This window comes from Pangasianodon hypophthalmus, chromosome 26 (genome assembly GCF_027358585.1).
Source record: "Pangasianodon hypophthalmus isolate fPanHyp1 chromosome 26, fPanHyp1.pri, whole genome shotgun sequence".
NCBI classification, from domain to species: Eukaryota; Metazoa; Chordata; class Actinopteri; order Siluriformes; family Pangasiidae; genus Pangasianodon; species Pangasianodon hypophthalmus.
In genome coordinates, this window is record NC_069735.1 from 14,847,065 (window position 1) to 14,864,046 (window position 16,982).

Below are 16,982 nucleotides of genomic sequence, written 5' to 3' on the forward strand. Positions count from 1 at the left end.
ACAGTGTGATTATCCACAGTAAAACGAGTCCTGTACCACCATGAGCTGAAAGGTTACTCTGGGAGGAGAAATCCATTACTTCAAAACCACCATAAAAAAGCCAGACTACAGTTTGCAACTGCACATGGGGACAAAAATCTTAATTTCTGGAGACATGTCCTGTGGTCTGACGAAACAAAAATTGAACTCTTCGGCCATAATGATAAACGGTATATTTGGAGGAAAAAAGGCGAAGCTTTGAAGCCTCAGAACACCATCCCAACTGTGACGTATGGGGGGCGTAGTATAATGTTGTGGGGCTGCTTTCCTGCAGAAGGGACTGGTGCACTTCACAAAATAGATGGCATCATGAGAAAAGAAAATGATGTGGATATATTGAAGCAACATCTGAAGACATCAGCCAGGAAGTTAATGGGTCAAATGGGTTTTCCAAATGGACAATGACCCCAAGCATACCTCCAAATTAGTTACAAAGTGGCTTAAGGACAACAAAGTCAAGGTACTGGAGTGGCCATCACAAAGCCCTGATCTCAATCCCATAGAAAATTTGTGGGCGGCACTGAAAAGGCGAGTGCGAGCAAAAAGGCCTACAAACCTGACCCAGTTACACCAGTTCTGTCAAGAGGATTGGGCCAAAATTGTTGTAGAAAGCTTGTGGAAGGATACCTGAAACAGTTTAGGGGCAATTCTACCAAATACTAAGGAAGTGTATGTATACTTCTGACTTTGATGAAAGTGATTAAAAAAAAAAACATAAAAATTCTCCCTCGCTCGATTCTGACATTTAACAAATGCAAAAAATATGCTAATATTTTTTGATCTAAAACAGAAAAAGTTTACTCTGATTTAATGTTTGACAGTAAAGAAAAAAAAGTTTTTGTGTTTTTTTCTGAAGTGTATGTAAATATCTGGTTTCAACTGTATAAAGTAGGTAATAAAGTAGAATTAAAGTTTTAATAATATACATAATTTTAAAAGAAACCCTGCATTTCATGTCACTGGTGTTTGTTTTTTTAAAAAAAAGTTTTGTAAGTTAATTGCTTTCAGGGTCAATGTTCAGAAGAACGAGAGTCCATTTCAGCCAGCACCTGGTGAGTTCTCCTCCACACCCTACAAGTTATTGATTAACTTGTAAATTTAACTTTTTCTTCAATCTTCCTGTAAAATAGTTTTTATTGGGAAAAAAAAAGTTTACAATAATAATATATTGATGCTGGTGTGATTAATGATGTGTGCTTTGAGACGCTGTGGACGCCATCATGGAAAAAGATCTTTAATGGAAAGAGTTACTGTGACTGCTGTAACAGCTCGTGCTTGTGACACCAATGACAATTCATTACTGCAGTGACCTAAAGTAATGGCACCACATTAAAGATCAGGAACATTGGTTATTCTTTCGAAAAAAAAAAAAGGCTTTCATTAGTCACGATTTCTAAACAGAATATGAAAATTCACAATTTGACCATTTCGCTGTAGAAAGTCACCATATTTTGAGAATGACCCAGATCTTGTTGACTAGGAAACACACTCTCGCAGGGTTCAATATACAGCTTTTGAGGTTCCCCGGGAGGACAGCTGGAGAACCCTTAGGGTGCTTTCCCACTCCACCTCCAGTGCTCGGTTTACCTGCTGAAACGAGGTGTTTGTTTTTCTTACTGGAGGTAAGCGACTTTTCAGAAATGGGCAGAAGCACTTTTCAGCACTGGGGGGAACCAACATGGAGGACAAAGTCCTGGTGGAAAAAAAATAACGTTTATTTTTGGAACGTTCACCAGTACGTGATGTGACGTCCAACTTTAACCGTGGCTGCAAACAGTCAAGTCACACACACAGCTCACATTCTCTTATCAGTCTCTTGATTTTTTTGAAGGCAAACAGCCTCCTTGTCACCACAGTCTTTATTTTAACATTTTTTATGTATACAGCAAACTCGGCTAGCCGAAACTAGCCAAGACTGGTAAGAAGGTTGCTATGGTTACAGTGCATACATTGTCGGGTGAGGTGATTTTCTTGTCTGATATCAGTACAAAAAGCACTCGGGTCAGCATTTTCTTCAAAAAAAAAAAAAAAAAAAAAAAAAACAAGTGTGAAAACACCGTTTATTCCCTAAGAGTGTATAGATAAACGAATAAAAAAATAAAACAATCTTTCTTCATTTTTCTGGACATTAGAGATGTACAGGATTTTTCGATGTTTTGCTTTCCAGATTGAAAGCAAACTTAACTTCAGCTTCACTCCAAATTGCTCCGTACTCAAACGTTGCATTATGACACCATGTGATCTGTGAACCTTGTCCCTGTTTTAATCTCAATCATAAAGCTGCGCCCATTTATATTACACCCTGACATTCAAGCATGCCTTCCAGTTTGCTGCTTATTTATAGAGAGATCCAGCTCTGACCTGATGCGTCCTGATACAGCGACCAGGGAGCAGCAGCTTTTTAGGTTAATGAGCAATAACAAAATGGCAACATGGTACACAGAGTACAAAAAAACACACTGCCTTAAAAGTAAAAGCACTGCTACTGTAGTAATAATTTACTTGCGTAAAACTACAAGTAATCAATATAAAAAATTAAATGTATTTTTTTTAAGTCTATAATTGACCCAACAATCTGAAAATGTTCTGTATCTGAAGAATAAACACAATTATATAAATAAAGGTAATGTTAGCTAGCTAGCCAAATTCTGTTGGAGTTTCAGTATCTTGCTAGGTTTGTTAACAAGATAGCTAGCTCATGTTATTTCATACTTAGCTATCTCGCAAAGATGCCCTTTACACAGTACCTACATGCTGCGCTAAGCATGGCGCTTCGATATATTTAACACAACAGGCAATCGCTAGCGAACATCGAAGTTTAATTCAGAGCTTTCATACTGTAAAATATCAAAAGATCTGGCTAGCTAGTCTAATGCCGATATCTCCGCAGGTTTTGCGTGTTTCTTGCGTATTTTTGCAGCTGATCATCACGCTGTTACAGCTGATAAATTGTGCCAGGGAAGCAGATCTGTCTCCACTGTCTCAGACACTGCTGCTAAGCATTTGGCACCTGAAGTAGACTTTCAGCAGGGGTTCATCTGATATGTTAAATGATCAATGGAAGTTATTTTAATTATCCTAAAAAAAAAAAGTAGTTACAGTCAATCATGTAGTCGCTTACTGTAATTAGAGTACCTGCTGTTTGTCACTTTCCACTCTTGCAACAGTTATAGTGTCAGATATCTAATTATCTAATAACACCACAAGGTTTGGTTTAGTCCCTGAGCACCCTGAGCCATTAGTGCATGTATTTTTTTTAATATACATATCTAAGCACGTGAATTGCTTGAGGCTGACAGTCGGTGCTAAACAGCCTTAATGCCTTAGTGTGTTAAGACAGAAACTGAATGGAGAACTGGAATGTTGAAAGTGTCAGTCCTGCTGGTCTACTTACTTCAGAGAATAGCTTTGTACTGGCTTTAGATTAAATATTACTGTAGATGAGAGATGATTTTTTTTTTTTTAAAAAGCAATTAAAAACACCTGATGTAGATCTGTGGCTATTCACATTATTTACATTCTCTCCTCCATGACATCTCTTTTTGTTGTCTGTCTGACATCTTGGAACATGAGATGTGTATCGCTGTGTTTGATGAAGGTCCCAAACAATCCCTATCAGCTACCATAATTTTTCACCTTGTCTTCAGGGCTCATTTCTATGAGTGTATGTGGCCGGTCGTAACCCGTAGACAAGTCACTGCTCGACAGCTCTGCTCCGGTCCCGTACAACCTTTCCTGGGAAGAGCTTGCTTCCAGTTCGCTGCTTCCTGAGCTTTTATGCACGTCCTCGTCCTCAGTGCAGTCTGTGGTGATGTCGCTGTTGGTGGTGGTTTCCGACTGGGTGATGCTTTCTTGGAAGTTGTAAGTACTGTTCGTGGAAATGTTGACAGCCGGTTCAACGTTGGGATTTTCAGGTGTGTTCACAGGAATGTATGTCAGCTTGGTTTTCTGACAATTAAGAAAGGAATTTAGCACAAAAAAACAAATACGTGGCAACACACCAAGAATGCAATACAACAAGTCTGCCATTATCTTACACACACACAATGAAGCGATGTCTATGGTACAGTTTGTTTAACAATTGAACATCGAGTACTCTAGAGTGGTTTATTATGAAACGCGAAACTCTTCCCAGGAGTTCATTCTGATTTCCATCTTTATGGTAGATCTAATTTAATGATGTCAAGACACGACAACAAAACCAAAAACGCAACAACCAATTCACTAATATGACAGCAAAACCAAAAACATGACAGTAAAATTCAAAATCAAAACAGAAATAAGGAGGTCTTTATACAGCACGCGTCAGTCTGATGGACGGTGGAATCCAGAGAGCTGGAGGATGTTTACAATAAGAGGAAATATGAGCCTAAATGACTGTACTGTCACTTTTATTTGTGTATGTTGTTTATCATTCAAGTCATTCATAAAGGAAGTCGGTTATTCAGAAGAAAGAATCCCGCCTCCCTATAATACCAAAGTAACTTTCCATTAAATGTTTTTTGTCAGGCTAACTGTCTATTTAGCAAAGAGCATGTGACTAACATGAGGAAGCCTAGAAAAAAAAAAGATTTAATGGAAAGTTACTTTGTTCAATGTTTAATGTACAGTTCATGTTTTTTGGTTTTGCTCTTGGTTTTTGGTTGTTAACATGTTTTGCATTTCACTTAGCTGAATATATTTCCTAATAACTTAAATCATTCACACAACCTGATTTCAGCCCATCGTTTGTATTATTAAGTGAATATTGTTTACAGATAAATGGAAGAATTCACTTCAGAAGAGATATTCGTGGTCTATGCCAATGGTTCCCTCATCCTGGATTGCCCATGCCCTGTGTGTTTCGCTGTTTTTACTTCTCTAAAACATCTGGTCCAACTAATTTACAGGAACTGGCATACGTAGGTGTATAAGAGAAGAGGTACTCCAGGACCAGGGTTGGAAATGACTGGCTTACACCACTTAGCTATTTTCTTGCCCAATTTTCTCCTAAGTTAACTGTTGCCAAGGGTAAGAGCTAATACCTAAAATCAAGCCATTTTTCCCAACCAGTGAGCATGACTAATTTTTCTCTACGAATCCTGGCAACGGCTGGCTGTGTCGTCATCGTGGATTGATCTCGCAATTTCCTGACTGGGAAATGTTTCTTGTGCAACTTAGTTAATTGTGTAATCAGTAATACTGAAAATGTATTACACCACAACTTACCAGAGATAGTGGTAACTTGGTAAGGTGTTGCTCCTTTATTTTCTTATTGATTTCCTTCACCAGAAACACAGTGGCCAATGTCAAAGCGAGAAACACTGCAAAACCCACCAGCACTGGGATGAGGTACACGGTGATGGGTGGACCTGAGGAAGATCCGAAGTGGAGATGAATGAGTGACAGTGAGACAGTGGACTGTGAGAATTCGGTCAGTTACTGTTAGCATCAAAACGTGTTCTTACCAGGATTAAGGGTGCCCTCATGACAGTAAGGTTCTGTTTCCCATACACAAGTTTGTCTGATCCTTCCCAGGAGTTTGATGCAGTATTTCTCTTGCTCTTCTGGGAATGACACGCTGCTCTCACACTTTTCCGACTCGATAGAGCAAGCAGATTCATGAGATATCTGAAAGGAGGAAAATAAATATTGCTGACCTGCTAGCTTCTACCTGTTGTGTTCTTTGGTTTTTGTGTTTTTGTCCCTCTGGGGTAACTCATAAAGATTCCATGTATAACCCTAGCCTATAACAGAGTGTTTCCCTGGTTTTCAAAGAAAGTCCCAGTAGAATCCTTTTAGGAAAATAACAAGCCTTAATTATCCACTGAACAGTTAAAGAACCCATCAAGAACCATTTTTACTACGACACTGACAGGTTCTAGGTATTAAGATGAAAGTAATTAGTACCAATTTTAGAGTTTGTACAGCACACTTAATGCATACAGTCTTAGAAAAAAGGCTTCTTCTAAGGGTTAATTTGATACTTAAAGGTTCTTAGCTTCCAAACCTGTTGACGCACAAACACTACTAGGCCCGTTGTTTATAATGTTAGCTAGTCGATTTTAAATGAAATGCATTGGCTCGCTAAAGTGGTTACCTTAGATTGAGTACAAATATACAAATAGCCTACAGGTAAAATCTGTTATGCTGTAACTTCTCCTGTGCTCCAGTGCCACAGTTTGAAATCAAGTATACAAAAAAAAAAAACTTTCTGTCTAAGATCCTGTGGCTCAACTGGATGAGCTTTGCCCCTGAGTCAGGAGGATGCTGGTTCAAACCCCAGCCAGGTTGCAAGGATATGCGTAGCAATGCCCCGTCTAGTCAAGTTCCCTTGTGTTTGAATTTGTGCCAAAGAGAAGGTGAGAACTGATGGCTGTAATGCTTTAGCTAATTATATGTTGAGTGCTGATATCAGCTACTTGTATACTGAACAAATATTACTGTTTCCTGCTGTTAAGCCATCCTTTAAATCAAATGTGCATTATATGACCTCTACCTGTGTCCCTTGGTGTTGCTATGGTTAGCGTTGTCGTTCTTACAGGTGGCGGTTGTTGGGCCAAACTCCAGACATATTATTCTGGATATGTGTAGTGCCTCTAATTACTGTGTATAAAATATCTATTACTGATAATTAACCACATAAATATGTGCCTCCTAAAGAAAATATCTGTAACAAGCTGAATGACCATCTCTGTGTGAATAGAGGAAGCCATTTTAAACAGTTTCCAGAAAGCACACAGCTACAGCACAACAACTGGTCCATCAGTGATTTGGTGTGTGTTGCTTAGTGGTGTTCTCATAGCCACACTTTGTTACTGAGAGAAATTACAGGGGAAGTGATGAGCTAAACGTTAGTCGTGCACTGTTGTGCCGTGTATTAAGCCAGAAGTCCAAGAAGCCTTTATACCACCAGCAGTGTGGTGGATAGCAATGTGGTCTCTGGTGCTTGACGTCCCTGGTTCAAGCCTTTGCTTTTGCTTTAACTTTAGTTCAGGTGCAGTGAAAAGTGTTATAAAAGTAACTCCTAGCACGAGATCCTGTGGCTCTATTGGATGAGCTTTGCCTCTGGGTTGAGAGGTTGCTGGTTCGAACCCCAGCCAGGTCTCCAGGACATGAGCGTTAATGGGTCAGGCACAGTGGATGGTGATCGTGAGGTGGGGGGGTAAATATCCGGGCAGCTGCCCCCCCAAAGTCTGAGGAGGTGAACAGAAGGGGTTATGGAACTTGAAGAGAGTGTGTTGACTTAGTTTTGCATAGATCAGGAGTGCTGTAAAAAACTTATCACTTGCACTTTTCCTCAGTCACTCTTTCTCCACCCAGTCTTCTTTTCCTCTATCCATCATCACAGGGCCAAGCCTGATTCAAACCAGCAACCTCAGCATTCATAGGCAAGGCCTTTACCACAGAGCCACCAAATCCCACACAAATACAGTGGTTTTGTCAAACCTTTGTCTTTTAACATGACAACCACAAAAAAAAAAAAAAAAAACCCCACACCATTGAGGAAGGAACTGAATGTATATATTTTAGACTAGAGACATTAATGAAACAGGATGAAGCAGAATAAAGGCTCAACTAAACACTGAACTAACACGTCCAGCTTCTTGTAAAACAGGTCTACAACAATACCAGTGCGTGTTGCTGAATTTAGAATATTTCCATAGAAGGTTTGTTCACTGTATAAGATGTGCGTGTGTGCGTGTTTGTTTGTTTGTTTGTTTTTGTTTGTGTGTGTGTGGATGTTGGAAAGTTTGGTTATGACATGGAACTGAAATGGACTTAACTGGGATTTTTATGTCATGAATATAGACAAAATAGTCCATAATGCTAAAGTGGGTGGAAATCTATCTAGTTTGCGAAATTATTTCTTCAAATCTTTAGCTTGCTAATGAGCAATTACGTATCATTAGTACATTCTGACAGTAGCTGAGTTTATTGCTCTATTTTGCCCCCAAGTTCACCAACAAGGACTTTTAGAGATTCCTAATTCATTTGGTGGGTTGGATCCCAACCTTCATCAGGCTAGTCGTGGTCCATGGGCCATATGTTTGACGTTCCTGCTTTAAAGGATCTCCCAGAGGGACAACCTACAAACTCTAAACACTGAGGTGTGTAGCTGAAAGAGGGACGTGGATGGATTTTCTTGGCCCTTGCCTTGTGGCTTTGTAGTGTAGCGACAGTGTACTCTAGTGTTTCAGTTTTCCGGAGATTGCGTAGAGCAGGTGTGTTTCTGTACAGGTGCAAAGGGTTGATGAATTCAACAAACAACTTCCCGTCTCGAGGAAACAGGTTAACTGTGGGGAACTCAAGGCCACCTGAGAACAGAAAAAGGAGGCGGGTTTTATCCTTCAAGCCTTTAGTGTTGAGAAGAAAGATCTCAAGATGGGGGAAAAAAAACAACAACTCAACTTACAGGTAATATTTACTTCTTTCAAATAATTGAAAGAGAATATTTGTGATTCTGCAAACTCAGACTCATGTTCACCATCTCTGGCCTTCACCTTCACAAAGTACTGGTTGTACGCCGTATCCAGCAGCAGGTCAGATATGTTGTATCGAGGATACTTTGTACTAACAGAAATGTTTTTCCTGTGATGCCAATAAAGATGTACAAAGAAAACCAAAAAAGTTTGTGATAAGCCATTTTCCTCAGCAGTTTCAATATTCATACAATGTCTTATACTGCAAAAACTGACATCTTGGCAAGTGAAAATATCTTGAATATAGTCAAATGTATCTAGTATTTCCTATTATAAGACTAGAATTACACAAATATAACATTATTAAACCTATTCGGAGATATTTTTACTCATTTTAAACTCATGATTTCTTATTCTTATTCTATTGGCAGATAATTTTACTTCTTTCTAGAAAAATAAATGCTTGATGTATTAAAATGAGCAAAATTATCTGCCAATAGAACAAGACTTGAAAATTGCAAATAAAGTAAACCTAGAAATAGGGTTAGTAATCTTATATTTAGTTTATGGTAATCCTGTAAAAGGAAATACTACATAAATTTGACTATTTTCAAGATATCTGCACTTATTACGATGTAATTTTTTGCAGTGTATCATTTCAAGGATAGCAGAAATTGGGGAACATTGTCATTGTGAACTGTTACAACTCCTGTAATAATTATTAAAGAATTATTTAGTCAACTATATCATTGGTCTGTTTTTATATATGCTATATTAGTTTTAAATATGGACAGAAATAAAATCACTTCACGAGTGCAGACATGGGGAATGCCTCGGAACACCAGTAGAAAATCAGAATGACACAATAATTGAGACAAACAGAAACTTCACACTCTTCGTTAACATCCTGCATATATGATGATGTTTCATCCAAATTGTCTCTCGAGTTCTCTCTCTTTCAGTTCTACAATCACACCACATACCCCGACCAACATCTCAGGACAAAGCCACCTGCAATGATCATTTCTAGACATGGTCTGTAGACACAAAGTTTGATTCTGATTACTGTAAATGAATCAACCCTTCCAAATAATACTCCTGTGCCAGTGGCATTTGTTGTTAACTCTTCTAAAAAATGATATGTAAAATTATAAAATGGCCTGTTCTGATTAAAATCTTACAACACAAAGGTTTTATAAGTGGGCCATATCTCTGTCCATTCCCACGTCACGTGACCTGCGTTTGGACAATCCTGAGCATCTCGCTATAGTTCCAGTAGAGTGTGTTATACTCACCCGAAGTCTGGTTTGAGCTCTAACAGGAACTCAGCTTGTTCACTGAGACCAGCAGCCATCCACTCCACCACGACTCCATAACTGTCACACTTTACAGACACATCGAACGGAGCTGGAACTTAAAGTCAGAAAGAGACATTGAGAGAAAAATGTAAGACATCAGTCATGTTAGACAAGTAAAAATAATCCACGTTGTGCTGATGTAGGAAACTAATGAGGGGTGTGAATCGTGTCAACTCTGAAGTTGATGATTTTCCTATAACAGCATGTCCCGAAGTGTTTTATTCCTGATTTAAAATACTTTTAATGTACTCTTAATCCATTTCGAGTGCCTGGGATAAGTTACGTTATAGGAGCTATGAACAGATGTTCTCTCACTTTCTCTTAAAGTTATTTAGTTATTTCATTATTTAGTGAATAATGACGCTACTTACTGAGAAACCACAAAGCTCAACGTCCTACACATTTAAATGTACTTAATGAAAATCATCGTCTCTGACCGTTACACTGGAAACTCCTTTAATAAATGGTAAATGAGCATCTCCATACAGAAAACTTCATATCAAAGACTATATATATCTTTGTTACGGTTTTTCTCAATTGCTTACACACATTTTCTGAAAACTCATTTTTCTCAAAACTCTAAACACAAATATTCCATAACTCCAACAACAAATCCCTTGCAAAAGTAAACACTGCATTTAAAACAGTTATCTCTTCTCAAAAGGAACTTTTGTCTAATGACACACACACACACACACACAGACACACACAGACACACACACACCATCAAATGAACAGCCATTTCAGAAGAACCAGCTAAACACATGTGCTCAGGGAAAACACTATGCTGAGTGGAAAACTACTATGGTGATGTTATCAAGAGGCCTTCAGCATTTTCTTTGTTATACTACATACAGTACATACTGTAGTCTGTTGTAAAGTATGATGTTTTTACACTCAAAAAAAAAAACAAAACACGCAGGAATATGATTCCCTCCAAAATACTACAAGCATCTCAGCAAACAGTTGGATTTGTAACATGTTCTAGAAAGAAATTTCGTTTCTGTCTTGCCACATCAGGGGTCATGTCCTCCCTGGCCACGCACGCAGCAAGGGAAGTACCATCTGACATCATGATCACCACTGGACTCTCAGCTCTTCCTCCCTCATCGTCAGACTATGACTGACCACGTGGTCAAACAAAGTGGCCTGAATCTTATCAGAGATTGCTCTCCTTGCTTGTTATCTTGCTCCTCCTCCTCTGTGTCTCACTCCTCTCACTCTACCTCATCCATAGCTGGCGGTCAATGCACATGTAAGATCATTCATATTCAGAAGCGATAACACAAGTGACAGTCGAAAAAAAAAACCATACAATACACACTCTCTGCAATGTTGGCATCCATTGTTCTCACCATTTGTGTGTAAACACAAGAGATTTTATCAGCGAAGACTGTGCCAAGTGTTGAGAATTGCGTGTAGTGTTTTAGTGTTTTTGTAGTGGAGTGTGGAACAACAAGTGAGAAGCAGGAAGTGTGTTTTGTGTGTTGGTGTAGGATTACGTATATGAGTTTCAGGTTTTTGGTTATGGTGCGTGAAGTTTCTGTGGTAGTGTGTAAACAATCGAGAAAAACCGTAAATAAGATGTAAGCAGATGTTTTTTATTCTCTTTAATTTTGGGTTTGGATTACATGACACATCTGCCTTACAGGTCCCTGTGCACTAGTGTCAGAGCTGCTGTTGTAGACAATTAATCAACACCTTCTGATCAGTCAGATTTGAGAATTCAACAGCACTGTGATACATGGATTTTTGAATCATCCTAAACTGAGGAGGAAAAAGTAAAAGAAGGTTGTTGGTTTAAGGTTTGCATTTATGAAGAATAACATCTTATTTAAAAGATTATTTATTTTTCTTGTTACTTAAAATTAGTGAAAGTATGTACATAAATTTCTTAGAGTAAAAGATTTCAGATAGTCAGCTCACCAGCCAGCCACATGTACTTTACTGAAGCTGGAGGGGAACTTTGGGAATTTTTGTTACTATAGCAGATTACCACACACACACCCACACACAGACACACACACACACAGGTGACCTTGGTTCTGCATATATTGTGCAACATTAAAAAAAATCTTTTATATAGAGTATTTGTACAGGTAGAGAATCAATTGGGTGTATTGCTTATGTGCAGATAAGCATGAATGATGGGTTGGTCTTATTTAAGCACTGATGCCACAATATAAAACTAAAAAACTAGTGAAGTCTAACTCTTTTCTTCGTCTTTTTGTCTTTAGTGTGGGTTTCGTAAGCACAACAACAAATCCTGTCCAGGTTAGGAAATTCTATACTTCCTCAAATGTGTGTCTGTCAACTAGCGAAGTCTGTCATCGGTTAAACGTCTATAATCCATGTTTTGATCAAAACAGGACGCTTAGATTGGCAGAGAGGAAAAGGTTAAAAGATCCACCTAAGACGTTGTCATGTAACTAGACAAATTTGTTGCTGAACTTTTAACATCATTTAACACTGTCCCTACCCTGTCACAGAAAAGACTGCTTGTGAGAAATTCATTTAATCCTACACTGTATTTTCAAATGATTCTGGCTACCAAACCGATGAGGAAATAGAGGCCGGCTCTTCTTTTGGCCCCCTTTTATTATTGAAAGCCTCGATTTTCCTGTGAAACAGTTCATCTCTGTGGAAAGGCGGAATAAACCATTTACACCTTTAAGCGGGGGAGATTAACTCCACTAACTCCAGTAGGCCCTCTCTCAAATTATTCTTTAACACATGAAAAGCACAGACACTCAAACTATTTGTTTTGCTAATAGTATTATTATTATTATATGACTCTAATTATAGAAATCTAAAAAAAAACAATCCACACCAGGATTTCGGAAGGCTCCTGGTAGTCGGTTTCACTGAAGTGAAGTGAGTGGGTGGTGAAAAACACTCAGCAGGAATCTGCGTAGAGAGTGTAAGAAGCACGCCCATGTTGGTTTTTTGTTTGTTTGTTTGTTTTTTGTTTTTTTTTTGGTATCTGCCCTGTGCACATTTTTATATAACAGGTAGCAAATGTAATTTCCTTATGAGACACATGACACGTCAACACTGCCTTACTGAAAAAGGAAAGTATTAAAAGTATGTTAAAGAAGTATTCATTCATTCATTCATTCACTCATCAACTGGCCGATCCAAACATACCCTTTAACAAAGACCTCGGCAGGTTTGGATGGTTACTGATTATAATTTCCTGATTGTGTGCGACTTAGAACCTTTTCTATAAGAAGAACCCACTGTTGTAGAGGTCATTAATGGTTCTCCCAGTCGTACAATCTGAAGAACCTATTAGAATGCCAGGTAGAAGGGTAGTGCAATCTACAGAAGTTTGTCCACCATTATTCAGGGTTTGGACAACATCCACAGGTTTGTAGGCTAAATTCAAAAATTCATCTGCTCATGAATAATGAGCAACAGATCAATGTTAACATCATTATATCACTTGGATCGTACACCAGACTGCAGTATTACAGTATTAAAACCATCATCATTATTAGCACTGCGTAGTGTCCAGGGAGAAGAAGAAGAAGAAAGGAAACATTTATTTTAGATACACTTTATGACCAAAAGTATGTGGACACCTGACCATTACACCCATATGTGCTTGTTGAACATCCCAATCCAGAATTACGGGTATTAATATGGAGTTGGTCCCCTTTTTGCTGCTATAAATGTCTCCACTCTTCTGCGAAGTCTTTCCACTAGATTTTGGAGCATGGCTGTGGGGATTTGTGATCATTCAGCTACAAGAGCATTAGTGAGGTCAGGTACTGATGTTGGCGAGGAGGTCTGGGGTTCAGTCGGTGTTCCAGTTCATCCCAAAGGTGTTCAGTGGGGTTGAGGTCAGGGCTCTGTGCAGGACACTCCAGTTCTTCCACTCCAACCTTCACACACCATGTCTTCATGGAGCTCGCTTTGTGCACAGGGGCATTGTCATGCTGGAACAGGTTTGGACCTCTTAGTTCCAATGAAGGGAAATCTTAATGCTACAGCAGACAAAGGCATTCAGAACAATTGTAAGCTTCCAACTTTGTGGCCACAGTTTATGGAAGGCCCACGTGTGGTTGTGTTCCATTGTTAAAAGTGCTATACAAATAAAATTGAATTGAGTTGAATTGTGATGCTCCACATACTTTTGGCCATATGCGTATCTTATAATAAGTGTATTAAAATACTTCTTACCCCTATCTTTTATATGTGACTATTTTATTTAGTGTTTGTTTTGTTAATTTTCAATCTTTTAAAAATTATTTACTGAACTTTAAAAGACAAATTCTGTATCAATTGTCCTAATATTACCCTTACTAGAACGTACCCTACTATTTTGTCTTTACTGCTTTATATTTACTTAATGTACTTACTAATGTACTTGTTTTTTGTTACTTTCCTATGTATACTTTTTGCACTGTGCTGTTCAGTGGCTCTACTGATGCTATTTTCTTTACAGAATAATTAAGCAACCATCCATCCATCCATCCATCCATCCAGCAAGGTGTCGTGACATCATAAACATCGCAAGATTAGATATTTACTTAATATATAATCTGGTTTATGGATACATTGGACATCAAATTATTTCAATCCATCTGGATTCAAGATACAGGGCCAAGGTTAACAAAACAAAATATGTTCAGCTTTAAAGCAAAATGTTCCAAATATCCCAAATTAAATGTAAAATATACATTTTAAATATATATATAAAGTTTATATATATATAAACTTTTCCTATTTATGTCTTAGCTGTTTTATTACTTTACTGTTTTTACTTCAGTGTCATGTTTCTTTGCAATTTCATTTGTCAGTCAATCTCAGTGGGTGGAATTAGCTATTATCATGGAAAAGTAAGACCAAAATATCGTATCCATAATCAGTTTACTGATGGCATGGCTTGTTTATAATCTCAAGACCAAAGTTAGTTAGTCATTGAGTAAATATCACCGATGTGACAGAAGGACAGCAGTGAGTCACTCTGAACCAGGACTAAGAACATTCCTGGCTCATAAAGTTTCTATGTAGATCTCTACAACAGACTAAAGGTTTCAGTAAAGGTTCCCAGGCAAACCCAATTAGAAAAGTACAAAATCATGAATCATCCAAAAAAAAAAAAAAAAAAAAAAAAACCTAAAGGAATACACTTACTAAGAGCCATAAATCAATGATAAAAGTTAATCCTGCCAACGAATGTTGCCTGAAGGATGACCTTGCCATGGAATAAAACCATCGAGGTTAACATGTGATTAAACCAATAAAGAAATAAAATAGTCAGTCAAAAAAAATGTCACCTTAAAGTATCACCTTAAGTATTTATATCTCAATATTCACATTACGTATTCCATACATTCTGCACTTTCTACGTAGAATTTATGGATACATTTCATTTTGTTGAATTTGATAGATTTATACACTTTTGTCTTCTATAAAGTACAGCCTGATCACATGATCCAGGGTGATACTAATGTCTGAAGTCTGTCACGTCTTTCTTCTGTCTTGGAATGTGAGAGAAGAAATAACCATCAATCAAAGATCTCATTAGATCACCGTTTCCTGTACACGCAAAAATGTCCCTTACAGTTCAGTTCTGCTGCCAGGAAAAAGTAAAACCTGTTAGGCCTTTTTTTTTTTTTTTTTTTTCCTTTTGTATGGGCTATTTGATTTCTCAGTCTAGAGTCCTGCCCGCACATGTAGCCTAAAGCACGTACTACGCTTTCAGGAACAAACGTAATAAACTGTATACCAAATCAATCTCACTACACATTAATGGTATCTCACCACAGACAAGCAGAAGTACAGATAAGTACCTTTATTTTGGAGAGGGTATGTGCTTATTTACTGTACAAAGCTTTTTTTTTTGGTTTGGACTGAGTGTCATTCAATGAACCAGGATAGAAGTGTTTTACTAGTTATTATGAAAAGCCCTATAAATCACCTTCACACACTTTGCACATCAGTCAGAGGACTTGGGTATGTAAGGTTATATTCCCTGTGTATTTATACTGTTCATACTCCAGTGCTGCACTGACACTTCACACTTACTCACACGGCTTGTGGATATGAGGCTTTACTCACTTTATATCTAATACAATATTTGATCATTTTGTCTTGAATATATTTCTATTTATGTTTATGTTGAATTATTCTGAATCCTCTTGCTTGCACACTCTCCCTTTTGGACTGTTGGTGTGATCTTGGGATTAATAAAGTGATCTATCTCTCCATCTCTCCATCTATCTATCTGTGAAATCTGATTCAAATGACACCAGTTCGGACAGATTTAGCTCCTTGGCAGAGCTTTTCTGGGATGATTAGTGTGTAGTAAGTCTGATACTCACCAGCATGTGTAAGGCTTCTGAGTGCACTCAGGACAGTAAATCCAGTGACAATCCCGAGGATATGAAGGCGCATCGTGCCAAGCTGAAGCTCACCGGTACTCTCACTCAGGCATGGGTTCCTCTCATTCCACACTAAATAAATAAGCACGGATGAAGCGATGGCATTGTACTAGTTATCCAGAAAGGCGATCAGACTCAGAATAAATCCACTTGGCTTGGTGTTGAGGAGACGCAGACGCAGATGCAGACGCAGACGCAGCAGCTCTGCTCTCTCTCTCTCTCTTTCTCTCTCTCTCTCTCTTTCTCTCACTCTCTCACTCTCTCTTCCTCTCTCTCTCTCACTCTCTGTTTGTAAAGGTGTTGTTGATGATTGGTCACGTGTCCTCACTTCCGCGTGCTACCCCGCACATCACCGCACCCGGTAACGTGGAGACACTAATCTGAGCTCGTGTTTAATCCAGCACTATACCATCTCAACACCGAATCATTTTTAATAAAAAAACAAACCAAAACAAAACGATTTGATGGTTTCAGTCCAAGTGGAATCTCAGGTTCTAACCAACAGGTAACCTAAATGAAATGGCTCACCTGTGCGCATGCGCACTTGGATCACTCACGCCTGTGTGAGTCATGTGCTTATAATGTACTTACTGTAATGACATTTAATACAATACACTGATTCATTCATTCATTCACGTTCTGACTCATTTCGAAGTGATGAACTAGATTTATTTTTCTCCTGATAAGGATCTCAGTGGATCCAGAGCCTATCCCAGGAGTGAGAGGGGAATAACACACACACACACACACACACACAGCACCAATGCACCTACTGACATGTTTTTGGGAGG

At 38.4% G+C, this 16,982-nt stretch overlaps 1 protein-coding gene across 1 annotated transcript; it reads right to left on the reverse strand.

Annotated features, from left to right (window-relative positions):
• Window positions 1–2,055: 2,055 nt before the first annotated feature.
• Window positions 2,056–16,691, reverse strand: ifngr1 (interferon gamma receptor 1). Its single transcript, XM_026932028.3, has 7 exons — window positions 16,132–16,691; window positions 9,737–9,854; window positions 8,435–8,610; window positions 8,176–8,336; window positions 5,487–5,649; window positions 5,248–5,390; window positions 2,056–3,987 (listed from the first exon to the last, which is right to left on the reverse strand). Exons 1-7 carry the CDS (start codon window positions 16,202–16,204, stop codon window positions 3,655–3,657), a joined length of 1,167 nt encoding a protein of 388 aa, XP_026787829.3. The 5' UTR covers window positions 16,205–16,691; the 3' UTR covers window positions 2,056–3,654.
• Between the last annotated feature and the right edge of the window lie 291 nt (window positions 16,692–16,982).

What these genes read in the sequence shown, in the direction of transcription:
- ifngr1 (XM_026932028.3), bottom strand. Translation starts at nt 16,204, where the DNA reads ATGCGCCTTCATATCCTCGGGATTGTCACTGGATTTACTGTCCTGAGT. An exon ending in GAGCTCAAACCAGACTTCGG is followed by an intron (nt 8,611 to 9,736) that starts GTGAGTATAACA and finishes TTGGCATCACAG; the next exon opens with GAAAAACATTTCTGTTAGTA. An exon ending in CTACACTACAAAGCCACAAG is followed by an intron (nt 5,650 to 8,175) that starts GCAAGGGCCAAG and finishes TCCTCCTTTCAG; the next exon opens with ATATCTCATGAATCTGCTTG.